This window comes from Falco naumanni, chromosome 10, assembly GCF_017639655.2.
Source record: "Falco naumanni isolate bFalNau1 chromosome 10, bFalNau1.pat, whole genome shotgun sequence".
Taxonomy (NCBI): domain Eukaryota; kingdom Metazoa; phylum Chordata; class Aves; order Falconiformes; family Falconidae; genus Falco; species Falco naumanni.
Genome location: NC_054063.1, coordinates 32692193 through 32720023, shown reverse-complemented (window position 1 = coordinate 32720023; position 27831 = coordinate 32692193). Strand labels below are relative to the sequence as shown.

Sequence of the window (27831 nt, the reverse complement as noted above, 5' to 3'; positions counted from 1 at the left end):
GTGCTTCCAACACAGCTTTATTACCGAGTGTCCCGGAGCTTTCCTGAGTCCCCACAGTGCTCGCTGTGTGGATTTTTGCCTAGATCCTTCTCTCGGCCTGATCCTGGCCTCCTGATACACAGAGACTTAATGGGCCATGGCTTTTGAACCTTGAGGCAAAAGTGTATCTTCAGGTTTTGCCGCAGCTTTAAAGATGTACCTGCAGTGTGTAACTTTGTTCATTTGTGTGGGTGTAGACTCATAAGGCAACAGGAAAAGAATTGCTGCAACTATTTCTACCCCAGTAAGGGAAGGGGAGAATGTTAGTATGCAAGTTACTCAAATTCCAAATGGAGGAGGCTATGGAAAGCAAGTAGTTCTATTCATAAAATAATGCAGTCTTAAGAGAATAAATAACACTAGGGACAAGAACAGGGTTGCTCTTACCTTGTTCCCTTAAGAGACTGCTCTGGACTTTCCTCTACCCTGCCAGCACAGCAGCATTTTGAGCTGTGCACTGGTGCTAGTAATTTCCCTGAAGTTTTAAACTTGCTGTTCTGTTTTATTCTGCTTTGTTAGTGGAAACATACTAATGGGTTTCAGTCTCTGACTCTTTATTTATACAATTACAGGAGACTGTTTTATAGCTTGGGAATTCCTGGAAACACATGTTTCTGTTCACATTGAACTTTTTTAGGTTTTGAATGCAAATAATGGATTGAAACTTCATTGTTGCCTCTCGGTTGGGAGCCCTTTGGCATGTGTAAGAAGCAGCTATTAATTTAGCCTTTCTGTACAGATCAAACATGTATTTTCATGTGTTACAAGGCTTCCTCAGTCTTATCCTTTGTGTAATATCATCTGCTGCAATTCTGCTTGCAGTGATTTTATGCATTTGTTACACAGCAGCTAAGATCTGCTGCAGAATAGGCATATGTGAGTGTGCCACCTCTTTCAGAAGAGGCCAAGTAAAAGGCACTGACAGGTCATTAAACTTGCTGCTGCTGTCTACACTGTTAGTTGTTTTGCTACAAAATGCTTGCAGTGCAGCAGTTTCTTAAGGTCAGCATCCCTTTATACCACATAGCTGTCTCAGTCACTGAAACATTAATTACCCACAGAGTATTAGGTACTTCCCCAGCAGGTGGAAAAATGAGGTGCACAGAAAATAAGTGATTAATCCAGTGTGGCTGAAAAAAAATTGCAAGGCTCAAAATGTGCACTAAAGAGTATCCGTCCTCTTGCTGCATAGGCTCTTGCAGCACATCTTGCTTACCTACCCAGCTTCTGCAAGTTGGTTTAGATTGATGGAATGCCAGCAATGACATTTGCTTCAGGATGACTTCATGTCCCAGAGGCTTCAGTAATGCAACATAGGAGTGATCAGTCTGGTTTGGGGTTGATGTTTTGTTTTGGGTTTGGGGTTTTTTTTTTCTGTCCTCCTTAACCTATCCATGATAAGCTGTTAAAGTTTGGGACAGATAAATGAGTGTACAGCTTGGCTTGCAGGCTTGGTCCTGTGCCTGCCATACTCTCTCACTGTTAGTTCTGTCACATTGTTTATGTCTCTTCCTTAGATTGAAGTTGCCTCAGGGTTTCAGTGGAGCAGAAGGTGTGCTGATCTCGTTTTGCAAACTTTGTGTTTTTAAGAAGCTGTGCAAGGTCCTTGCTTTCATAGTAAAATTTTGCTGGAGTGTTAGTGAGACGTCTCAAGAAGTTGGTAGGAACTATTCTGAAAGACAAAGAATGGAAGAATTAATCTCTTCCACCCTAGTTCATCACCAAGTTGTGCCACAGGTTGTTTCTTCCTTTCCCTGTGTTCAACAGGAAGGAATACAAGGCCTTCAAATCACAAGATTAATGAAGAATGCAGTATCTAAGGGGTTTGTCTTGTTCTGAAGCTGTTTCCCAGCACAGTCCTTCTAAGGGTCAAGACATAGTATCTGTCTGTCCCTGTAGTATCTTTTGCCTCAAGTAACTGCTGGAGTGTGGGGAGGGCTTGTATGGTCGTTGGTTTTACTCCTGTTTCCATCAAAAGTACTGAGTTTTCAAGCTTTGGCAGAATTGGATACCATGTGGTGTGATCAATTCTGGCTCAGCCCAGAAGGAGTTTTGTCTCTGAGTAACTATAGCCTGGAAAATAGGTTGACTCAAATCTATTCAGTGATGATGTATTTCTTCATTTGAACCCTTAGAAAAAGCAAGAATACACTCTGGAGGAGTCTCAATTAGCCAGTTCATCCTTCCTAAGGCAGGAACTTTATTACTATTCTGCTGTGCTCTTCCAGGCTCCCTTTTCAAGAAGCTTTCATACTTCTTCCCCCCTCCATTTTTTTTTCCGTGTATGATTGGAAAATGAATGAATGAGAATCTAAATTCAGAACCGAAACCTGCTTTATGTATTCTCCTTGTGCTTAGTCAAAATTAATTTGGTTGTTTTGCAGTAAACTATAAAACTGAGATTTTATTCCGGTTTATGGAGAAAAACGGTGAGCACTGTTGGAATGTCAGCCTCCCTGAAGTGGTGCACCTGACCCAACACCTGAAGTGAAATAAGTTTGCGATAGCACAGTCATTGTGTTTCATTTGAATTTGACTTCAAGAAGATTTTTAAGGATTTAGCAATAGCTTTCTGTAGCAATGTTGGTTGTGGAGGTGTCTTTCAACACTGGTAAAGGGTTGTGTGTCAGGTTGCTTTTGAAAGGTCTATCTGTGCCATTAAGCGTGGCACTGAGGAAGCAGAAGCCTGGCAGTCTCGTTTCAGTATTATTGTAGTTTCTTCCCTTTCTTGACACCTGCTGAGAACTCGGGTCCTGCTGCTTTTATTGAATTTCATGCTTAGGTTATGGGGGACTCCAGTCATGGTCTTGGTGAGTCGCTCTCGTTTCAGGATTCCAGATGTTTTTCAGTCAGCGATTGGAGAAATAAAACAGCACAACAAACAGACCTGCAATACCTTTCCAGGGTAAATCTTCTGTGTGTATTCTGTAGTTGTGTAAATAGGGCCATTAGGCCAGTAAGTGACACATCCAGTTTCACATGGAAAGTTTATTTTAGGTTATGGTTTTCTGCTGCAGTGTATCATCTACAATACTGTAATTTCTTTCTGAACAGTGCCTTCTGGGTATGTTTTTTCTGCTTTTGTCGCTTATAGCTGCATGTAGATGTTTTCCAATTTCTGTGTCTTTCATACCTACAGTTTTGTTTTCAGCCTGCCCTGCTGTATTGGGAAGGGTGTTGTCTCCAACACCTGGATGTAGTTCTGTTTTCTGTTGAGTAGCTTTTCCTCCCCCTTTTTTGGGCTACAGCAATGGCTGGCAATGCATTCCAACAAACTCCAGAAACACTGTGTAATCAATTACTGGAATACCATGGTCACACTGTGACTTCTTCCAACTGGAATACAGATATTTAAACCTCCTCCAGACTGGTTAGGTGGGATTACTGTACATACTTTTAAATTGTTAAAACATGTAAAGTCAGGTAACTAGTCCGAGTCATAGCCTGCCTTAACAGTGAGGATTCTGATGCCCTATGCCTCAGACCGTGCCACTTTCTCCATGTGGTTGCTCTTCTGAGTCATATGGGGTCTACAAATGGGCTTTTTCATCTCTGCACAGTGGTTGCTTTCTCAGGTGAACAGTTTATAAATTGACCAGAACCTCACAGAGCAACCTTTACATGTGGGATTACTGTTGCCTGTTTATGTAACCTGTTAATGCTGTCACTATTCATGTTAAAGATCTTGGGTAATGATGAAATGTTACAGTCTTTCTATGTGCTGATATAATCTATATGTTGTAAAAGTTAGGGCAACACTAAACCATTTTGATCACCTGCCTAAGATGAAATGACATGTACTTTGCCAGGAATATGAAGAGTGTTTTACATACCTTGAATGACATTCAGATGTTTGACCATTTGTAGCACTTCTGGCATCATTTCAGCGAATGAGCCTTCATAATTTAAAGTCTTTTTATACCCAACGTAGAAGAAATTAAACTCTAAAAGTAATATGAATTTGCAAAATAAATGGCAACAAATGATAAAACTTGAGTAACTTGAAAATAAGAGGCCTTTTTCTGATGATCCGCAGTTTTAAGATGACTGGTTTTGAGGACGGCCTGTGGGGAAGGAGGAACATCAGTAACAGTGTTTCATTTAGGTCATCCAGAGTCTTTTTGCTGTTGTTTCCTCAATGCTTTCTCAACAGGTGATGAGGAAGTCAGGCGAAATAGTAAAAAGGCTACTGCTGTGGAGTAAATGGTCTAACATAGAGGTGGTGTTTCAGCTGAGAAGGGACTAACCATTTCTCAAGTGGTTCATGAGAAGTTTTTGAACTTGACCAGCTTTTGAACCTAATCCAGTGTTCCTGAATTACCTTTCTTTCAGCCGTATAAATTAGCAGAGGAACTGGTGAGGTCTGTCTTTTTTTTTTTTTTTTTTTTTTTTTAAGACTTTCTTCTCCTTTCCAGAGGAGAAATTTAAAAGACCCTGCTAGTTGCATCGTACATGTCCTCTATGGTGATAGTAAAAGGCTTCTTGCTCATGCCTTGGGTTCAGGGTGGCTGAATGTACCGGTAGTAGAGTGCTATGTTCACCAGACCAATGATCCTGAAAACGTCTTGAGAGCTCGTATGCTTCTTTGGTAAAGATTAAGTAATATTGAGACACTGGACTTAAATTGGGGCAGAGATTCCAGCCACTCATCTGAAGCAGAAGTGTTACTGGAGGAGCAAGGTAAAAATGCTTTTTTTTTGTTGCTAGGGTGATGCATTTTTTTATGCTGTGTCTTCAGATTTGGGCGCAGATTTCAGTCCCAAGAATCAGGTGGCTTAAAAGGTGTTCTGGGACATCAGTGTAGAGAAGCATTGAGATGAGGCTTCAGACTAGTAAAATACCAGCATAAATATCAGTTGAGGTATTTCTGGGCTGTCTAATGAGAAGAAAAGCAATTGGGGTGTTGGTGGAACCAGAAAGAAAATACAAAAAGTCCTTGTCCCCAGAACCTAGTAGAAGATTTCAAAAGAACAAAGACTGCTGGCAGAAACCTTTCTGTAAGCAGGTTAATGAAGTATTCAAATTGTGCTCACAAAACTTACGGGAACATGAACTGAAAGACAGCAAATATGGAAGGCTAATAGATTTATCTTGAAAAGCTACTGTTGACCAGAAATTGGGGTTACCAGGTGTTAATTTGCCAGCTATCTCACTTAATTTAAGAGAAATGAGAAGAAACCAGCTTGTTGCTTACATCTTTTTTTTTTCCCTCAGCTCTTAAAAAAAAAAAAAAAAAAGATATTCTAATGCAAAATTATGAAAATGGGATAAAAAGGAAGTGGGATAAAAGTGGGTGGTGGGAGTGGGATAAAATGGCATCTATAGCATCCTGTACCATGTGCCAGCAACACTCTCCCAAATAATATTGATAGCTGTACTAAATGGGCATATGAGAACTTATGCCCCTTCCCCTGCTTTCAGTATTTTATTAGGAAAGTTGCTGTCAAAACTGAAATATTAATGTAGAAAGTAGGTCTGCTGCTTCCCTTGATTATGATATGTAAGTAATGCTTTTTGGGGATGGGTTGCAGAGAAGGGTGTTCAAAAGTGTTTTAAAAGCAAATGAATTTTTCTCATGAATTAAAACAGTATAGTCCACATAACTGTTTTGTCACCAGACTAATCTATTAAGCCAGGGTCGTTCTCGTTATGAAAGGAGACTGCTCGCCTTTGCTGTATCTGTTCTTGTAATGCTGTAGTTAGAGATGCCTAACCTTTTACAGCTCTGTTCCTGGATGAAGAATAAAACTGCACTGTTCCAGTAATATGTATGTACAAGTATTGCAAATAGGGTTATGATTCAGCCTTTCCCCAGAGACTTAGCAGTGGAGTGAAGGGGCGGGGGGGGGGGGGGGGGGCGGGGGGGGGGGGGGGGCGGGGGGGCGACACACAAACCAGCCACAGACCAAAAGTGCTTAGAATTTCCCATCCTTAAGTCAGGCATCCTTGTAATTAAACAGAGTTGAAAGATGAATCAACATACAAAAATGTGGAGCTGCTCGTGATTGTTGGAGGTACAGGGGGAATGGCAGGAATAGTACAGGGACTGCGGTAATCTTTTGGAGACGTACCAGGCTCAGCATTAACAGACAGAGATCCAGTGCCAGAGACATCAAGCTTTCTAGAACAGAAGAGATGCCAAAAGCTTTGTTTGGATTAGAGGATACTGAAGGGAAAGCCTTGGGAGTAATGGATCCTCGTTCAGTGAGCATAACCCCTGTCCCCTCTGTAACCTTGATGCTGGAGAGAGGCGTTTCAGTTTCTGAAATCTTTAAATATCACATGAGCTTTTAGGGGTTTGAACTTTGCTCACAGGAGACGGTGGATTTAAGTAATGGTCTTAGAGAAGGAATAGTCTTTATCTCCTTGTTTAGTGTTAGAGGGAGCAGACGTACTTAATGGAAGACATAAAAGGCAGGAAACAAATCTGAATGTGTGATAATGTCAGACCTCATTCTGTAGCTCGTGTGAGGCTGGACCTGTTCAGCTGCTAATCAGCTGCAAGCTGGGAGAGAGTTACTGGAGGTTGGAATATTCTTCCAGGAATCAATATGCTAAATATATCAAAGAAGATATATTAGAGACAGGATCACTTCCATTGATGGCTTCTGTGTTGATGAGGTTTGGTGTGAGGTAGCCTACTGTATCTTAAAGGTTCGTTCCCAATTCGGTCATCTGTTGCCTGTGTAATTCAGTTGGAGGTGATGCTGTATTGGTTTCTGTGAAGTGGGCACACAATCTGGAGTGAAATGGCTAAATTTGTTTCATGTCAGCCACCAAATAACCACCAACTTGAACTCCTAGATAAAGCCAGGCTGGAACAAAGCATATTTGTGTGATATGTGAAAAACGTAATTCTGCCCTTTTTAATGACCCAGTCTACTGAACCTCATCCAGCTCCACCCTCAAAAAAAAAAAAAAAAAAGACAAACAGCTTTCATGCCTTCTGAAGATACAAATATGTCAGCTCAAGAAAATTTAATAAATGCTGTTAAAGTCTTTGTTCTTAACCTAACTCATGGCATTGTGTCAGAAAGCAACACTGTGGAGCCTGAATACCAGGCAAATGTTCCAGAATAATTTAATGCTTGGGAGACGTGCCTGGGAGGTAGTACACTTACCTCCGTGGAAGTACTGAATTTAAAGTGTTGTCCAGTGTGAGAGGCCAAGTACCTACCCAGCCTTGACTGCACTTGACTGAAAGCTCTCCTGACAGTCTTTCCCTTCTGCTTTCAGGACCATGGGCATGACCCCCTGTTCCCCTGCTGCTCTGGCCTGCCTTTCAGCCAGAGTACCTCTGTGAAAGCCCTTCCTGCTAGGAATCCTTTGGTAGAAGGCAAAGGAAAGCTGAGTGGTGACAAATACTAGCAAGCAGAGCTAGTTTAACTGGTCAGGCACTCTTTTTCTTTTTTTGTTGTTGTACCAGACTTTAATTGTCTGAAAATACCAAAGTATTGTAAGCACTGCAGAGGATTGAGGAAATAAATGTCTGACTCCAATGTTTCCAGGGTATAGCAACTACTTTTCAAGAGCAAATATTAATTTCAGCTGGAAAGCACAAGTCAGCTGGAAGGGAATCTGGTGGTGAAGGTAAAAGACTTCTGTTTTCCACCTTTTTGTGTAAAATAATCTTGTGGTTCTAAGCTCTAAAGAGAATAGCATTGAGCCCAGTTGCACATGTTTTCCATCGATCGGTTTGTAGAAAAAAATTGACTCTGTGTCGGTATGTGCCTCCTTACAAAGCAAGTGTGTTATAAAATGAGCGTACATAGTTCTATGTATAACATCAGGATGGTTTTTCTAGCAATTTGCCTGTTCACCAAGTGTAAATAGATGGCTGTTCACTTCAGCCAGTGCTTTAGGAATCAGTGAGTAAACTCTCTGTGGAATAAAACGCAGGCAGTTTGCAAACAGCCTGAGCTTCCAGCTACTGGCTAAACTGAAGAACCCTAAGTGTGAAATGCATTGCAAAAACATTTTTGCCAGTGAAATGTGTGTTGTCCTGGTGGGAAGAAGGGTACTGAGAAATTGCTTCTTGGCTGTTCAGAGAGTGTAGGTGTACGGTCCCCACACAGTTTGCCAGAGATGCCTGCAAAACTCTGCCTGCTGTGAAATAGATTTTGCTGTTGGTACTTGAAAACTCTTAGGTGTTTTATGCTGTAACACCAAATGTTCTGCATAACCTGCCACATGCCTGTTTATCAAAATATATAAAACTAAATCTTGTGCTTTAAATGTAAATGCTGTATACACCAGTGCACTAGGAGGTGTTGCCAAGTTCAGGAGGATTGAGGAGAGATGCAGAAGGCAAATCGGAGGCTTGAATGTCAGCATGCAGTGTTTTACGTTGTCTTACTGCAGGTGTCTGAAAACAGTACCTGAAGTTAGAGAAAAGGCAATAGGTTGAAATCATGTTCTGTGGAAATGTGACTGTGGGTGTGTTTCCACTAAAAGCAGTTGAATGTTTTGAGGTTTAAGAGCTGGTGTCAGTTAAGGAGAAAAATGAATTTGTGGCGAAAGACTTGGTTGGAGTCGGGAGGACAAGGCTTGTTCTTGGCTCTGTAATGCATTTCCTATGTGACTGGGCAAGTCACAAAATCCTTTTGTTGCAGTTTCCTATTATTAGTGCAGGGAGAGGCATGGTAACGTCTATACAATTAATTAAGCATTAATACCTTAAATCCAAGATCTCTGGTGGAAGTTCTGGTGCTATTATCTGGAAACCATTGCCAAAGTCAGCGCAGCCTTTTAGGTATCCTGAGGAGCTCACTTAATTTTCGTTGCTTTGAGAAGCATGTTCAAAACAAAACCTGGGGGGATTCTTTGGGTACGTACATGTTCTTTCCAACATTACAGTGACCTTGACTGTAAATGGTAGTGCCTTTTGAGGTGGGTTTGAGATGCTAGTTCAGCCTCAGCTCCTTCTTGATCTACTTATAAAGAAGATTTAAGGAGCTAAAGATGCTTGTCAATGAGTTTATTTAAAGTTGAACTATGTTGCTCTTTTCCTGTGCTGGATCTGTTTCGTTGGTGCTTTAAAGGACTTTATTGTATAGTACAAGTTGTCACTGAGGATGGGAAATGTCACTTGGAGTAGAAATTGATACTGGTAAAATTGCTGTGTTCATGTAGATTTACTTGAGTGCCATCTTTTATTTCTGACCTGTCACTTAATTGGGCCAGTCCTAACCCGTGTAGGTGGGTTACCACTGGCACATACTCATTACAGCTGTCATGGTAGATTTTCTTGGCGAGGCTCTTAGCGGAGGGAGGTAAGTGTCTCCAGAAGGGAAGCATGAGGAGAGATTCCTAGTCCTCTTTTCTTTTCACCCTTTATTTTTCTCATTACTCCCCCTTTCCCTTGCTGTGTGCCTGTCAAGTCATCCGCTCTTGGGGATAAGAATAAGATGATTTTAATGGGGGTGGGGGTGCGGGGCGCTGTTTTTCTCTAGACTAGACATTTGTGGAAGTAGCAGTCTAAATTCTAGGATTCAGCAGGCCTAACATTTCAGCTTTATGCTCTGTTTCTGTATCCTTATCTATTTGACATGAAATACTTACTGGCATAGGAAGCTAGGTTTCCCATCTGCCAAATAAGATTGAACTTGCTCTAGCCATACTTACCTATTTAATAAGAAAGGTTGAATTTCTTCAGGATCTGTAAAGCATTTAAAGGTCATTGAATTAAAGACCGTATAAATGCAGCTGTTGCCAGGATGAATTAACTTGTGCTACAGAAACAATGAATCCATTTAGGACCTCTCAAAATTTGGAACAAAAATCTTAGTCTCAGTCACAGACAATACTAATATGGGGTGGGGGGAAATGCAGAGGTTGGTAAGGGAGGTGTGGAGTTTTCTCCCAACTTCATTTCTTAATTTTTTTTGCCTCTCTGCTTGCAGATTCTCACAAACACAAAGATAAACACAAAGACCGAGAACACCGGCACAAAGAGCACAAGAAGGACAAGGAAAAAGACCGGGAAAAGTCCAAGCACAGTAATAGGTGAGGAAAAAGTCAATGAAGTCCTCATAGACTAAAACACTGTTGCACATGCAGTCTTAAAAGACTTACTCTGATATGAGGATGAAATTGCTCCATTTTGAGTGTGGTTTATAGGGGTGTAGGTGCTTTAAGCCGAACTTCTGTTATTGCGTGCGTTTCCATATGGGTAGCTGAAGTAGTGTATCTTGCAAATGTGAGCCAATACTAATGTATAAAATATTATTGTAGTTAGTGTTACTAAAGGTGTTGAAAAGTAGTTTAACCCTACTGTCATGAAGATCAATTAATTTTGTTCATGATCTTTTTTGTGTGTAGTTCCATGTGTTTGTCAGAAACGTGGGAGCTCTTTTCGAGTGTTGGTATAAACTGTTTCAGTGTAGGTGAACCTGATGTGACTGCTAAGCCTCCTAATAATTCAGCATCTGGAAAGATGGTTCTCCAGAATGATGCAGGTGTCCTTGGCCTGCTACCACAATGGTTGGGTATCTCATTGCTGTGAGGCAGTGTTATGAACTTCTGGGTTAGATAACGAATTTGAAAGGATTGCATGCTGGTTTGTCTGATGTGGTTGATACATTACACTGCAGCTATATGGGGAGGGTGTTTCATGCAAGTCACCTGCCATACCATCCACACTGAACGTAAACACTTATTTATTCTGTGGTGACTTGCACCTCTTGAGGTGGTGGTGAATTCCATGCTCCAGTTGATACCCTAGCCTTGGCTGTAAACTGAAGAACCAGGATGTGTAGGTCTGTCTGGTGATTTGGTACGATGGAGCACAGGGCAAGTATGTCACAAAGTGGATGTTACTTAGAAAAGCTTTCCTAGTTGGAATTCCTGACGTGCCAGTGCCACAGAGTCTACTTTAACAATGAAACTTGCAAAAAACAGCCCTTGGAGGGTAAGTTTCTGTTGTGACACTTGGTGAATGGCAAATAGTGTTTATGCTACAGCCAGGCAAGTGTTATTAACTAATTGCTGTGCAACTCTGATAACACAATCTAAAAATGAATAGAAAACCTTGCGTCAACAGTGATTTCTATTAAAAAGAAGCATGGAAAGGAGGAGAGAGTCTGTACTAAGCAGTAGATTTGTTTTATTGGGGTTGTGCTTTGAGTTTTCTGTGACCTTTTGGGAAGTTACACAACCTACAGTTCTATAATATGTTCTCTTTTTTGAAAGTAAATGGCTGTGGAGGAGTAGAACTTAGGCCAAATAACGTGCAGCATTTACTGATTTCCACAGCGAAGATTAAATGCTTTGGACACAGTGTTTGGACGTTTGCTCACATATCTATATTGCCTTGATTTCTGAGTTTCATTTTTCTGGTATTCAAGCATGTACCCCGAAATTTGCTATCTTGCATTTCCAAATGTTCATTGCTTCACTTGAAGAAAAAAAAACAACCAAACAACAAACGACCACAACTCAGGAGAGTACATCCTTTTGTAAGGAGTAATGTAAGCGCTATCTTTAAATTTCCAGAATTCATTAATGAATTGGCCTTATTTGTGTAGGAGTTAGAAATGGTCAGCAGATTTTTAGCTGGAACAACAAATTATGGCTTGTAATGTGAAGCTGCACACTACTGATTGTGTAAACAATTAAATATGAAAACAGTGGAAAGGAGATAAGAATGGCTCATGTTTTGTGAGGTGTAGTTCATGATATGTAATCATGCTTTATCTTGAAGTAATTCCTTCTCCCTGCAGTGTTGCCTTGAAATCCCGGTGAGAAAGGCATCATGTTTTCTAGGCACATGTCTTCCAGTCACACTTGTTTATCTATTAAGAGTTTCTTTGTCTTGTGGACACAACATACTGTGTTTTTAAGTCCCATAATAGGGTACACCTATGTGGATGGCATGACTGAGTGCACGCATGTGCCAGGGGTTTTGTTCAAGGCACCTTTTGGGGAAAGATTCCATAATACTGTGTTGCCCCTCAGGCCCCTACACAAGGTGGGACTTCCCTTCCCTAGGCTGAGCACACATCTTGCGACTGCCACCTTAAAAATGAATGTATTATATAGTGCTGAATCGTGAGAACCTGTCTTGAAGGTGGTACTTGGAGAAGACAATGTACGCAGACACACATGTGGTGTTCCAGTTGGATCGCTCCTTCAGGAGTGCTCCAGAATTTTCACTGCCCCATTCACGCTCGGTCACACACAGGGTACGTAGCTGTATAAAGCCAGCTGACTTCTAACACAAACGTTTTAGAAATAACTGACCTTGTAATTGAAATGCAAGCATTACTTCCCGAAATCTTTTGATTCAGCTGTCATCCATGTAATTCCATAAATGTAAGTTGTGCCTGTGAGGATTAGATTTTAGGTGACCATTGTCTTGTGAAGGAAGTAGCCCAGCAGTGCTCGACAGGGGAGGTGGAGGTGTGGAAGAAGATAGTGGTGAGCAGGGAATTGCTTAGAGAGGAGCTGTTGGAAAAACCTGAATGGAGCATGTACTTGTGGCCAGGCTGCTGGCAAGTGTGCACTTGGAAGGTGTTAATCCAAGGATGGCAGAGGCCGGACTGGTGAGTTATGGGACAGGATGGGGAAGGACTGAAGCGAGTTTCTGTTTGGGTTCTGTTACTGCAGTCACAATACCAAAATACTTCCCTGGACAGAGCCAGGATGAACAGAGAAATCTGAATTTTAGGATGGCTGGTGTGACTGTACAGTGTCTTGTCACTGTCATACTGCTAAGCAGTTGGGTTGCACTGCGGAAGGGGGATTTGTTCACTATGCCATTTTTAATAGCTTTTAATTTTACCAGCAATGGGACAGGAATAAATTGCTTTGAAATACCGGAGAATTTCCCTGTTCCAGGGGGCTCTTATTTGTGATGTAACAAGACCAAAAGCAAAATTGTTTTTTTGGGGAAGAAGAGTGAGGGCTCTGCGTACATTTCATTAGTCTGGCTTAGCCCTTCGTAATAGAACCATTCAAAGGGCTGGTTCTAGGTCCAGTTTATATTGATACTTGATTGCAGTGGCCATCACTGCTAAGAAAGGTTCCTAGTGCAGAAATTTGTATGGATCTACATGGAACAAGTGCCTCATCAGCTGGGCTTAAAAATGGATACTTGTTTTTCAGTCCATCCACTGACTTTCATGACACTGGGCTGGTAAACGTCTGTATTCCTCAATGTCACCCAGTTGTGCTTGCAAGCTAACTGAAAGGGGTTGCATTTTTAGGAGATGGATTCAAAACCTGTTGGAAACTCTTCGTTTGGAAGGTTTTTAGACAGGTTAGAAAACTTGGTTTCCAAGTTTTTCAAGTGTGCAGCTGGGAAAGCTTTCCTGGATGACACACTTGAATTGGGTTTTGTAACAAAGTCATGTACTGGTGGATCTGTTCTCATGATGCTATCTCTATAGCAAGAGTTTCTTCAGAAAAGCATTTACTTTCTTACCTGTTGTTCAAATGGCACCTTCACCTTGAAGGGGCACCTTAAGTGTGTTTGTTTTTTTGGTTAATATCTGCTAGGTAGCATACTACTGACAGCAAGCTGTCATCAGCAGGTTTGCAATGCTTTTTTTTGGTAAAAATAAAAAAAAAAAGAAAACAAACAAACAAAAAAACAACAAAAAACAACCAACCCACAACCTCTTTAAGTTCAACAGCTCTTTTAAGCCCTTTGCAGTGAGGTAAGTGGTGAACCTCTTAAGTCGTACAGGAGATTTATGTGGTCACGCCCCCTCTCATTATGACTTGTAGAGACTACTGGGTTGAAGGTCTTGTTTTTATGAACAAAGGTGACAAAGTGCCCCTTCCTAAACCTAGCCCTGCAGCAGTGCCACCACATTACTGTCCCTCCACTGTGACCATCCAACACCTCCCATCTGCAGCACAAACATCAGCTGAACCCAGTTGCAGGGGTCCACAGCTGACCTCTAGAGCCTCTGCCCTGCTGAGGATTGTGACAGCTGATTTGATAGGGGATATTTTTACACAGAAGAATTTTTTGAAGGAGTAAAACCTGCCTGTTTGTACTGAAGTTTCTACTTTGACAATGAAAACCAAGGGAAAAATACCCATTAGTCCTTTAGAAATTAAAAATTCCAAGGTAACAAGAATGTGGGTTTTTTCCAGTGTTTTTTTACCTGTGTGGGGAATTCTTAAAGCACTCCATAAAAGCTTGTCACCTGTTTCTAAAATTGAAAATTAATCTTTCAGGAAAGTTTATCTTGGATCAATAGAATTGCATGTAAATCTTCAGAAAAGCCATTCAGTATTTCAGAAAAGCTGCTGTGTTATTGCAAAAGTTGTGCTGTATCTTTTGATAATTCTCAGAGGTTGAATGGTGCTTTAGCAGAAATCCAAGCCATTGTTGTCGGTGAAACTTGGCTTTGTATCTCCATGGCATTTTATACAGTGTGTGTAAAGAGTCCCGTAATTGCATTCTGAGAAGTACAGTACTGCATTGGACATTGGACACAGTTAAGAGCATTGTCTAGTTGTGTTTGAAGCAGATCGTTTTTATGTCTGTCTGTAATAGTTTTGACAATTTCATTTCCTGCCCTACACTTAAAAAAGGCTTTTAAAATGAAACCTGCATCAAGAAGGCAGAGAAACTTCAATGCAGGAGAATAAATGTTTCCTGTATCCAGACTTTGAAGCATCTAAACTGCCAAGATAAGTCTCAGAAATACCTAAAATAGATAATTTTGATTTCATATGGCAGAAGTGTGTGGAGTCGTATGTAGAACTTCTTAATTTTGCTTCTTGCTTTCCTCTCCCACTCACAAGATGACACTTCTGTATCTTAACCACTCATTTACAGCTGTAGTAAACTGAGAGAGAACATTTGTATGCCTCAGATCTTCTCAGTCACCCCTCAAGGAAAGAAAATGCAAAGCCCACTGAAGAAAAAAACCATATCAAAGAATAAATCCACATCACTATAGAGCAATCTCTATCAAGCAAAATGTTTTCTTTGACTCCTTTGCTCAGCCCTGTACTTCCCGATCCCCAAAAGAAAGTTTAACACACACCTATTAAATATAAATGTCGGTGGTTAAAAAAATAAAATTAAACAAATCTGATGTGGCAGTAGGTTTCTGATCTGTGGGAGACAAGTATTTCAAAAAAGTAGAATGTACAAAATAATAAAATAATGGGTCCTTTGAAGCCAAGGCTTGTTAGAGATCGGTTCAGAAGCGTTCACAGCAACAAGTGTCTTTCTGCCAGGTGTCTTGGGCTTTGTGCATGGAGTGTGGGCTGCCAGTAGACTGGGGAGTGCAGGAATGGCTGTGATGGGGAAGGGGAGCAAAGAGGCTGCTCTTGTAGCACTGATCTGTGTTGTCAATGTGACAAGCATCTGAGCTGCAGGAAGAAAAATCTTCTGTCAGATTGCCTATTTCCTCCATTTACTAAATCTCTTGTGATCACAGCTTGAGACAAACTGAAGCGTGGAACACAGAAGGGATTTATAGACGTGATCTTCACTGGCATCGTATAAGTTTTATGGTTTTGCTAGGAAAAACACAGATTCCAGGCATTTGCTAGTCGTGAATGAAGATAAATTTCAGTTCAGACTTCTTGCACATCTCCTCTGATTTATTATGTGATCCTGAATGATTAAGAACTGTGTGCATAGGGGGCAGGAGGAGGCAGGGGTATCTGATGTAGAAGGGAAAAAGCAATTTTAAAAAAGTGTTTCAGCACCCCCTATGCTGTAGCATGTGTGGGTTTGTTTTCATTCCCTGTTGGAGTGCACAGTTCACCTTGATGAACTTTCTAATGTGTGACGCTGCCTTCCAGTAGTAAAAATACTTGCTTGTCATTTAGTAATATACCTGATTCTCACACGTCCACAGAAGGTACGTGCTAAGCCTGATCCTTGTCTCAGTCTGTGAATATTGTTCTAATTTTTAATATTTTTATCAGCTGTTGATTAGTCCAGCTTTTTATCTTGTTCCTCTTGCTGAAGGCTTGCTCTGTGAATCTGAAAATTGCTGAAAAGACTTCTTTCAACTCCGGGAAAGTCATTTCAGGTTTTTCTTTATTGTATTGCTGAAATCCCAGCAGAAGCACTGGAGCTCACGTGTTCATTCCCTGTAATACCATATGATAACCCTCTTAACTGTGAGCATAAAATACTGCAAGCCAGCTGAAAACTTGTCGTTTGCTGGTGTGCCTTCTGTTTCTGAAATGCTCCCTGCACAGTCAGCCGTTCTTGGTATGCATTAGTCTGAATATGATCACAGTTTGCCATTAATATTGTGTTACGTCAAACGAGACACAGGCTGCGTAACCTATGCTCTGTCCCTATTGTGTTTTTAGATTTCACTAAAATCACAGCTCCCTGTTATTTTACGCTTCAGTTGCATTGTAGGAGCTCCCGTGTAGGCAAGCAGAGCTCTGCTTGCAGCAGGCTCTGGTGCTTGCTAGTAGCAGATTCCCAGTCACGAGCTAATTACAGCTGAGAATATGAGAGAGGAAATAAAAGACACTTCAGATAAAGCATCCTTCCCAGCTTGTGATTTTGAAGCTGGAATGGAAAGGGCCTGGGAAGGGATTATTAACGTACGTAAATGGCACCTGAAGAATGCGGTGTTAAATTACTGCAAAGCTGTTGTAGTTTGAAGAAGGAAGCTGTGATCTGCACATCTGCCATTCTTTGGAAACACTTTCCACTTGTGACTTTCCCATGTGATCGTAGCCTCAGCAGCTGCTGCCAGGTGGCTGTCCTCCCTTCCTCTCCTCCTTCCTGCCCTCCAGCAGGCATCCTCACTGGGAAATACAGCCACCTTTTCAAGGGAAGTGGCATCTTCTGTTGCATTTACTACTTCATCTGCTTCAGCCTGAGCTCTCCAAGGCCTTCAGGTGCCCTTGTTCATACTAAAACTCTTAAGTGAAAGACGGGCAAGCTAGCAAAAAGGTTGTATTTAGGAGATGCATTTCTACTCATCTGGCCTTTCTGTGAACTAAGCCAGTACTGTGGGATATCTTCAGGTGATGTAGTCCCTGGTTCTGCCTGTATTGATATGGTGTCCTACTGTACTTTGTTACCTTAAACAAACAAAAACACCCCAAATCCAACAAAAGCAACAGTGCAGGTTGTCAGAATTAAGCACTTTCAGAGGTGTAAAACACTTAAGTGCTCTTACAGTGGTTAACTGTAATGGTCTGGGTGAAAAGGAAGATCTTATTTTGTCAGCAAGGCTGGGTATTTCTAAAACAGATTGTGAGCAACTGTTCTGTGATCCAGTTGTCTTCAGGCGAACTTGCACTCGAGGTTCTCTCTCTCTTACCCCGGGGGGTTGCTGTCCTGCTTCATTGGCTTCAAGCTGTCTTATTGGCAGAGGGGTGTGTGCAAGAAAGGAACAGAGGATCCACAGCACTCCGAGAAATTAATTCAGGATAAGTTCTCTGGCTGTATGTGGTCTTAAGACCTTTTATATTGGTTGTGTTTGGTCTTCTTAAAGAAAAGTGATCGGGGTGGGTTTTTTTCAGTTTTGAATTGGCCAGGAAGATAGACTTCTGATCTTTAAATTGTTCCCAGTCCCTCCTAATAATAGCTTTGGGGCTGTCTGGAAATAGCTTTCTGATAGAAGGCTGACACTCCTTCTTCAGGGTAAGGATGGCATCCTGTTGCTTTCTCTTTTCTTTTGAGATTAGTGTGGTGGTTAAATTGTGTTCCCCTGGAGGCTCGCATAAGTATCTTAGCCAAATGAAAGACCAAAGCAGCTCGGCTTGCTGACTGAAGTTAATATCTGAGCAACTTGCTTTGCTTTTGGAAGAAAAAAGGTTATTCTTCTCAGGATTGTTGCTTGGGGCCTTTGTTATCAGCATGTTTCCAAATGAGCTTTTCTGGGAGATGCAGATTTCAGGCCCTCTTAGGGAAGAGGAGCACATGCCCTCATTGTTGCACGTGTCAGAAAATCTTGAACCAAGTTGTTGAAGTCAGAGCTGTGGTCCAGTGTCTAGAAACACATAGGGCCGACAAGGAGTCTGCTTACAAATAAGGGAAATAAATGTATGCCTTTTTTGTTTGTGTTTTTTGTTTGTTGTTTTGTTGGGGTTTTTTTACGAGTATTTTTTGTGAGTAGCACATGAAATCAGATTTTTATCTGGGGAATTTCTTCTAGTCACATACCAGGAGCAGCAGCAAGCGGAACCTCAGGGCCTGGCCACCAATACTGTTAGGAAAATGAAGCTGCCAGGTGAAACTGGAGACAGTTTCCTTGGGTTATCTGAGCCCCCTGTTGCTTTGGTGAGAAATTTACTGCTTTGTAGAGCAAAGGGGAAGAATAGTCTTGTGATTAAAAAACAAAGCTTAAAAAACCCCAAACCTAACACCTAAGACTGAGTCGGGAATCCAGATTTCTTGATTCTGACTCTAGTGCTGAAAAATCTGAGCTTTAGATTAGATTGCATAACAGCTTTTCAATGGTGGCCACTTACTGTCTTTCGAGGGAGGTGTCATTGGAGCTTCTACTTCAGCAAGCCTAAGTTTTTAGTACTTTTTGTCTTTATTCCAGCTGTTAGTCTGTAAGCATTCAACATAAAAATTCTCACTGTTTCTTTTAGGCCAGTGGGATTTTCTACCTTTTTCAGCATTACCTTTGCAGATGTAGGTTGTCATCTATTAATTTGCTTTTAGTCACATTTTGTGTGCATCTCTGGGCTCTGCAAGTCACATACTGAAAGCTAGTGCTTTGGGCTGCTAGTGAGGAGCATGCTGCTTTTGAAAACTTAAGCTTTTTTTTTTTCCCCCCTGCTATTCCAAACTCCCAAGCAACATTTACCCTAGAGAACAAACCCCATCGATCGCAGCGTGTACTGTGCTTTGAAGATGCAGATTGTCTGAGTAAAACATGTTATTGCAGGTAGGATTTAAATACCAAATAAGAGCAAGTCAGAAAATAGAAACAAGCAGACTTGCAGAGAACAAAACGGGTTGAAGCCTTGCATGTTTGTTCATTATGTATGTTTTTTTCCTGTATGATGATATGCCTTTGTAATTGTAAAACTTAAATCTTTGGCAAATGATGTACCTAGCATACAGATAACAGTACAAGATACAAAGTCAGAATTTCCAGATCTTCCTGAGTTAAAAAAGGATTAATCAATGTGTGGGGTTTGTGCTTTCAGACAGTCAGTGAATCTCGTTGGAGCAGAGGAAAATGAAATAGGTATCTTAAGTCTGAAATACTGATGAATAAACAGGATACAGAAGCTGGGATGTCAAATCTGAGCAAGAGTTGCAAGCATCTCCTGGATTTCCAAGATCCAGTGTCAGGATGTCCTGCATATGTAATTGCATGTCCTGATCACACAGCACACATAACACGATCTGCTGGGTAAGAATAGTCTGCAGTTGTTGAATCTTCACTCACAGGCAACATGTGGTGCTGTGCGTCTTATTTCTAAGAGTGCCAGTTGCCTTTTGATATTTAGATACTCCTTTACAGTTTTAGATGTAGTATGAAGAGGTTGCTAGAGAGTTAAAATGAAACTGGTTTCTCTTTCTACTGATCTCTTTCAATGTGACACAGTTTGTGAATATACTGACTTCAGTGATGGATTTTCGTGCTTTAGCTGCTTGAGCTTGGAAGGCTGCTGTATATTTATTAGAGTGTGTGGGACTTTGAGCTTGAAAAATTTAGACCTTTTGCAGGTTCAGGTCCTTTTGTGCTAGTGTTACACGAGGCTCTGAAACTCTCTGCGTTGGACTTTACTCGGCAGTTCTACAGCTGGGTATGGGTTGGCGTATTTGTGGCTGTGGCTGCCTTCCTCTTAATCACATGCAAGCTTTATGGGAGCTAGTTGATGTGGTGCTTGTTTTCTGTAGCCATTGAATATCCAACCCTTTTGTAGTCTGGTTTTTATGATAGAAGGAAGACTTGAAGCATATATAGTTTTTAAAAATCACACTCCTACCTGGCGTTCCAGGCTTGCTGTTTTTCAGGTCTGTGCTCCCCCAGATCAGTTTGGACTTGCACTTGAGTGTTGAAATAACTGAAATAAGGAAGCTTGCCTATTTCTGGTAAGGTTTGCATTGCATTGAATAGTCCTAAGGAGAAGCGGAGTGCATCCCAGAGAGCAGTAGTGGTGGGAGTTAAGTGCTGAGGAAGGAGGAGCATGAGCTGCCAGTGTGAGGAGGGCAACTTACTTGGTGCCTAGCCATGCCCAGTAGAAGAGAGGCTGATTTCCACTGTGCCTTTCTTTGGTTTGCTTTTAAGCCCAGCATGACCTCAGGGAGTGCACACAACCTTATAAATGTGTATTGAAGGCCTGTTGAATTGACAGGCTTGCTGCTTGGCTTCCACAACAGTGCTGCTAATCCTTGCGGCCAGTACGAGTCTCCTGAGAGTGTTTGCTTACTTTCTGGCTCCAAGGATCGGGTCATTTCATGTCATTTTCATTTGAAAACAGTTGCGTCTTTTTGGTTGATAAGAAAAACTTGAGAATGTGATTCCAAATTTACCTAAATGTATTGGAAATCAGAAGGATGTAGACAAGGAAGATTTTTCTTCTCCTTGGGGATCTTTTTTCCTCTGTTCTGTCTAAAGAATTTCAGTTATTTAAACTCTCAATGCTGTTATGCATAGCACCAAACCCTTGGGTAGCAGCAGCCCAGATTTTCACCTTTGGTGAGTTCCAGTCCTGCATGGCAGGGTCGTCTCAGCCGAGCAGAGCTTGCTTGACCACCGTGGTGAGGCACAGTGAGGAAACAGCTTCGACTGAGGGCTGCAGCATTATTCCTGCCTTTTCTGTTTGACTTTGCATAAACACAAGGACATCCCATATCCTGTTTGCTCTGGTTTTCCCATCTGTTTGGGAATAATAGAGATCAGCGGTTTTCTCTTTAAGTTCCAGAGATGAGAGCTGCTACAATGACAAACTGTTGTCTGAGCAAAAGCTGACATGGGCATTGATGGGACTGGCGGCTCTATTCCAGTGACCTTTTATGTGGACTAGGAAAAAGAGGAAAAGCAGAGACAGTGGGAATTCAGCCTAAAGTGTTGAGCTTTAAGCGTAGCAGCTGTGGATTTCCTCAGCAATCCAGGCTGATGGGGGTTTTCCTGAGGTGGAGCTCTTGGCGTCTGTGGTGTTGTGGTATGTCCCCCTCCTGTTCCTCTTCCTCCGGAGGAGCATGGATGACGTGTGACAGGAGACTGTGGTGGATCTTTCTGTTGAGGTGATCTCTTTATTTTGTAGGGTTTGTAATGATCAAAACCAGTGACTCTTTACTGCTGGAAGCTGTCTGTATTAGTTCTCCTTGTGTTCCCCTCTGCAAACATATGCTTTTGTCTTGCAGTGAGCACAAAGATTCCTCGGAAAAGAAACACAAAGACAAGGAGAAAACCAAACACAAAGATGGCAGCTCAGAGAAACACAAAGACAAACACAAAGATAAAGACAAGGAGAAGAGAAAGGAAGAGAAGGTATGTGTCTCCTGTGGGAGAGACAAGAGGATGGTTCTGATTTATGCTACTGAATGTTACAAACTCAGTAGGTTAGATGTAGCTTATACTTCCATGTCTTTATCAGCCTGGAGAGAATTATCCCAACGCTACCCAGAGACTTAGTTTGTGGAGTGCTAGGTAGGAATTTGTAAGGACTTTAGCTGCAGCCGTGGTGAAGCATAACAGTTCCACAGTGGAGCTGTGTCTACTGGCTCCACATTTCACTTTGTCAAGGCAGAAAAATCTGTTAGATCATGTTCGTTCTGTGCAAGGACAAAACTATACAGTTAACTCCAATCTGTTGAAATTGAGGGCCAGAAAATACACAGTTGACCATGATTTACCAAAAGTGTTGCCTTTTTGGTGTGTCATGTAGGTCACTAAAGGCTACAGGGGACGAAGGTGTAGTCACAGTGCCCTTTGGTTCCTTCCACAAGTTAAATATCCTGCCTGTGTTGCATACTGGAAAAACGTAAGTGGTCTGGGCAGCGCTAATCACCTCCTACTTTTTATGTTTTTCAGATGAAATTACCTTCTGGTGATATAAAAATAAAGAAGGAAAAGGAAAATGGTTTCTCCAGGTAAGAAGTCAGGTCTATGATCTGAAAAAAAACGTATAAAAAAATAGCAGTTTGACTTTTCTTAGGTGCTCAGTGTTTGACCGCTCTCACTTGGTCTTGGGGAAAAAATTGGAATGCTTTTGACCCCTTCAGACACTATATTCTCAATTATGGGAACTGGTAACTGATACACTTACCTAGTAACTGGAGATGGGAGCTGTTAAATACCTGGTATCTGCCTGCAGATGATGGATTTGTCCAAGTTTGAAGTAGTTGAATTCTGCCAAGGACAGGTTGAGCTATAGAAATGTTGGTAGCTGGAGCTGAAAGAACCTTTGTTACAGAGTTGGTACGTGGAAGCTGCAGGCAGCCTGCTGGAGACAGGGCCTTATAAAGACACTCCTGGTTGCCTCGAGTGTCTCTTCTGTAAGTGACTGCAGCCCAAAGCCTGCGAAGAGGCATGGCAAGTGAAGGGTGCTGGTGTAAAATCAGAAGTACCTTCAGAAAATGCCTAAATGTCCAACTCTGTTAAAAATCCTGCTAATAATACAGGCTCCTGGACTTGGTTGTTGTATCAGTCATTAATAGGTAGTCTTACTAAAAACTGGAAAAGAGCAATTGTTTCCGAGTACTTTTTTCTAATAGTTTTAGCAGCTAAGATCTCTTGTGACTTGTTTAAGTGTAGCCATTGGTGATTTTTAAGGTGGTAAATGCAGTCCACTAACTTACTGGAGGTCTGTGGCATGTTGGATGCATGTGTTGGTATCTGTTAGTCAAGCAAAGCTTTCAGTCATGTGCCCATTTTTACGAATTCATTTATAAAAAATAAACAAAATCCTTCCAGTCTCACCATGTTCTGCGGACACAGAGAGGCTGGGAGAAGATACCTGTCGAGTCCATGCCTGTTAGTTATTCTTTGTGTATTTTGAATGCGCCCTCTTAACATGAGTTCCTCCATCTGTTTCATTTTCTTGCTCCTGTTTAAAAATGCAAACCAAGTAGTTAGGCTTGGCGCAGGGAAGAGGCGCCCCCTGCCGGCCCTTTTGGGGATACCCTGGAAACAGAAAGCAATGACTTCTAGGTGTTCGTAGTGTAGGAGACGGTTAATAATAACTCTTTTTAGCCTCTGCTATTCAGCAGTATTGCATGAATGTGCTAACCTCACCAGGGAAGTTGTCTGTTCTCGTATCAAAGTAACTGGGTCCTCTTTAGGTCCCAAAACATTTTTGTGTGTGTGTGTGTGTTTGAGGAAAGCCTGGAGGAGCCATCACAATTGTGCTTTCTTCAGGGCCTAAAGCTGGCTAAGAGTAAAGAAATTATTTTCTTTTTTTCTGCTGTAATGTTTTTTTTACAAGCTCACCAGAGAAAAATATCCTCACTCAGATGGTTTTGATTTTCTTCCTTAAGACTTGGTATGATGAGCAATGTTACAGTCTTGGAAACAATGCAAGTCAAGGTTCAGCTTGGTCACGGAGCTCCTTTTTTTAATATAATTGCACTTTATTTCCTACTAATTACAAAATGTTGTGAAATATTTCACTGTTAAAATAGACTAGATAAAATTCCTAGCAAATTAATGAACAGTAGTTCTAGATTTCTGCCTGGAAGGGAGAATAAATTAAACAAGACAAATACTTCTTTTTTTCCATGTTTTGCAACTGTCTATGTGTTACAGACTTGAGTCTTGGTTAATCATAAGCGATGCCACAGAAATGGCTTCTTATAGCAGCACGTATCTGTTTCCCCTGAGTTGCATCTGCCAGCACTGCAGTGGCTTTACAGCTGTGAAAGAGCAAACTGCCTTGTTCTGCTTCATGGACACGTTGCCAGCTAAAATAAGACTCCAGAATGTCTCTTGCTGACTGTGATCTACAAAGCATAATGGTGCTTTTTTTTTCTCCCACTCCATCCAATTGCGAAATCCATATGTTGACTTGAAAACTGAGTCAATTTGATATAGAAATCGCTGATTGAATATATGAACAGGAAAGCCCAGGATGGCACTCTTTCTACCTGAGTGGAGCAGCACTAAGTGCTTCAAAATGTAGCTGTGAACTCCTTGAGACATCTTTTTCTTTATGAAGTAAAATGCTTCTGTGAAATCCAGAAGTAATGAGTTCGTTTAAAGGGATAGTATCTCTTGTACTCGTACTCTTTCTTATTCTTTTTAAATTTTTTTTAAATTACTGAGGTCTTGAGACATTATGTCTAAAAATGTTGAGCCTAACTTAATATTTGTGGTCTGTTGAAAGGGATGGGATTGTTTGCTTCCCGCAGTTTGGACAGTGAAAAGAGTGTGATCAGTTTAACTTTGCCAAATCTTTGTTTCCTTTTCTGGTTTTCACATGCCTCTGTATTTAGTTGGCAAAAGATTCATGGGAATAGCTTTCAAATCTTTGTTTAGTTGATAATCTTTTTCTCTTATCAGGCTCAATAAGGATACTGAGTTGAAACTAAATAATGTCCTCTATTTGACTGCACGCATGCATTTCAGTTTTGTGTTAAGTACATTTGAAAGTGCTGGAAGCTACAGTTGTTTTTACTCAAAACCTCAAAGGAACACAGTGAAATCTAAACAGTTGAATTTGATCTTGATGTTGGTTGAGAAACGGCAAATAAGTAGGCACTGAATGACTCCTTATGCTCTCTGTGGATGTTCAGAGAATGACAGTTCAGGTCTTGGGGGTCTTAAGATGACAACACATTCCAGGACTGGAAGACATGCCCATTTTGGGGATGATAATTTCTTAAAACGTGAGTTGTTGCTGGTTTCCGGGAAACCTCATATTTGAAATTAAAACCCACCTTTCTTGGCTTCTTTTTGTAGTCCACCTCGTATTAAAGATGAACCAGATGATGATGGGTTTTACATGTCTCCTAAAGAGGACTCCAAACCGCTGAAGAGACCTCGAGAAGATGATGAGTAAGTGGTGTGGGTGCTGGCGACTTGGATGTTTGGCTTTTTTAGAAAAAAAAACAACATTGAGGGAGAAGGTGGGATTTCAGGCCATCAAGGCAAAATTGTTCATGTGGGTGACTGGAGGTCTGAGACCGGACTCCTTATGCTGTTACAAGTCTTCTGTACAGGTCAAGGATAGTATTTGTGGTGTCCAAGGCAAAATACCATTACCTGCTCCTGCAGATGATGCTGTGAAATGTTGCAGTGCTAGTAAATAAAAAAGAAAAAAACCCAGAAGGTAGGTAGAGAAAGAGCAAGAGAGGTATTTATGCTATTTATGCTAGCTAAGTAGCTTGCAGTGGTTTCTGTTGGGTAAGGAAGTGACTGCACAAGAGGAAGAGGAGGCATTGTCAGCCTGTTTGGGGGCAGGGTGGGAGGTTTGCCAGCACTACTTGGCCTAGAGTCTAAATACGTCATGGGTTATGCTAAATCAAAATAAAAATACATACAATGTTTGCCTGATACAGTAACCTACCCAGTAAAATAAAAGCCCAGTTACATCATGCTGATGTGTCACCATCTATGTGCGTCCAGCTCTTTGGATAGTGTGGCCTTACTAGCGGTCTGGAGTTAAAGGGTTGGAAGGGTTTAACCATGGTGGCATTGTGTCCCTGTGTGGTATTTCTCAGTTTCCAAGAGGAGATGGGTGTGACATCCTTTGTGTAATCATTTGCTGCCCTCTGTTAAACTTTTGTGACCTCCCATCTCATGTCTGCAATGGAAAGATTAAGAATTCGCCAGTAGTCAATTTTGCTGTTGAACTAGTGGAGGATGCAAAAGTTGAGCCATGTGGGCAGGTCCCAGACTGATGGCTGGAAAAGGAGTTGGGGTTAGAACATGCCACAAAGCTGTTGCCCATTTTATCCCGTCCCATGTGATCACTGGGAGGCTACTAGTGCTTTTGGATCAATTCTTCATCAAGGAAGATTTTTGCTTCAGCAGTTTGAAACTTGTGGAGAAGTGTTCACAGTAACAGCTTACGGGTTTTAGGGTTTTGTAGGCTGTTTGGCTGGATAGGGATTGTTCAGTTTTCTGAGAGTGGGGCATAAAATTATACTCTTTAGAAATGAAACATGCTAGAAATGTTGTGAACTTTTGCACACAAACTTGGTATATGTATGACTTCTCTTTATTTTTTTTTTATACTGGAAAATTATTATTTTCATCAGCTAGTGGTTTTGTTTTTACAGTGCTGAGTACAAACCCAAGAAAATCAAAACAGAAGACATCAAGAAAGCAAAGAAAAGGAAACAAGAGGAAGAAGAGGTAATGTGAAAGATGAGTTTATTTCTATAATCAAGAAAAGCAAGGCTGACAATTTGGTGTTGAATTATGTAGAGCAGGGGGAGTCTGATTCAAGGGTACAGAGGCAGGGGCCAGTTTGGGACGAAGCTGCACATGGTAGATCCCCACCTGTGATGCAGGTTAACTTATCTGAGCCATGATGTATACAAAGTCAGGAAAACTTTGTCTCCTGCTCTTAAAACAACGGATGGAGATGATGCCTCCAGGACATGAACTTCAGCCAGTTCCAGGCAATTCGCAGTCCTTCTGTTAAGTAGCTCACAGAGGGTAGAGGAGCCTCACTAACAACATCTGGTAATTGCACAGATGATGTAGCACAGTTCAGAAGCAGGGGAGATGAAACAGAGCTAAGCTGCTAGAAAGATGCTTACAGCTTTGAGATGAAGTGTAGAGTGGAAGTCTCATTGGAGAGGGACTTTACTGAGAGGTTAGCCATAATTTGAGACTAAGGAACTATGCTCCACATCTGGCAAAGGTACCCTTCTGAGGCACATGTTGCAGGCACCTCCTGGCAGTGTGGTTAATTCTTCATTTCAATGACAGTGTCTCTGTAGTGAACGTATACTAGTACGTTCCCAGAAGCCACCTCACAGTGGTGCAAGTGTGCTCTGTAGCATTGGCCAGACTAGATACGCTAGTGCAGGCCAAGGAGGGTGTTTCTATAATTAAGCAATTGTGTTACTATGGCCCAGGCTCCTCGCTTATCAGGTGAGGCAGAATAACTGACTGTGTGTACACTTGGCATGCCCCAAGTGCAAAGTAAAAGAATTTAGCTTGAAATATAAGTGGGACCATCAGCGGATTTTAACTTAATAGGATGATCTAAGAGCACGTTTACGTATTGAAGCCACAGGAATTTGGTTGTTTGCAGTCAGATTTATATACCCCAAGAGACAGTCTTCTAGTTTTAAAGCATCTTGTCAGGGAGGGGAGAAGTAGCTCCTTCTAACAGATTCTTCACTCATTTTGCAGGACAGCAAAGCAAAGAAAGCTAAAAGCAAAGATAAGAAAGTCCCTGAAGCAGACAAGAGAAAGAAGCCGAAAAAAGAGGAGGAGCAAAAATGGAAATGGTAACTATATATCAGTGATGTAGGCTACCTCTGCACCTGACCTTTCCCTGTTAACTTCCCATGCTGACTGATAAGCATATCTGGCTTTCTCTTTTGGTGATTCATGAGGATTTGTTCTGAATAATGGGCTTACTTTTTCTGGTAAGCTTTAAATAAGTATCTCATTCACTATGTTCATCCCCTGAAGTAGAAGTGAAATACCTTTTTTGGTATACCTAGAACAAGAAATAAGTTGTTTGTGAGGCTGTTTTATGTTGTGGGTTTTTTTTTTTCCTTATCTGTAGAATGTAGAGGCTGTCTGTAATGATCAGGTACCAGTATTCTGGTGCCCAGGACCTGCTCCATTCTGACACTCTTCAGAGCAATACGAAAACTTGCAGGCTTGGGGGAATATATAAATAGCGTGGAACTATTAACTGGTATTCTAGTAGATCTTATCTGTCTTGTATAGAGGGTACAACATGAGTGGT

General features: G+C 41.4%; 1 protein-coding gene across 1 annotated transcript in view; it reads left to right on the top strand.

The window, feature by feature from the left end:
• TOP1 (DNA topoisomerase I) overlaps positions 1-27831 on the top strand; it is a 69021-nt gene that overhangs the window by 20144 nt on the left and 21046 nt on the right. Inside the window, exons 3-8 of the mRNA XM_040608255.1 lie at positions 9942-10044; positions 21320-21446; positions 21990-22048; positions 24855-24950; positions 26177-26252; positions 27264-27361. Coding sequence (XP_040464189.1) covers positions 9942-10044; positions 21320-21446; positions 21990-22048; positions 24855-24950; positions 26177-26252; positions 27264-27361 — 559 coding nt within the window. The remainder of the gene's footprint in view (positions 1-9941; positions 10045-21319; positions 21447-21989; positions 22049-24854; positions 24951-26176; positions 26253-27263; positions 27362-27831) is intronic.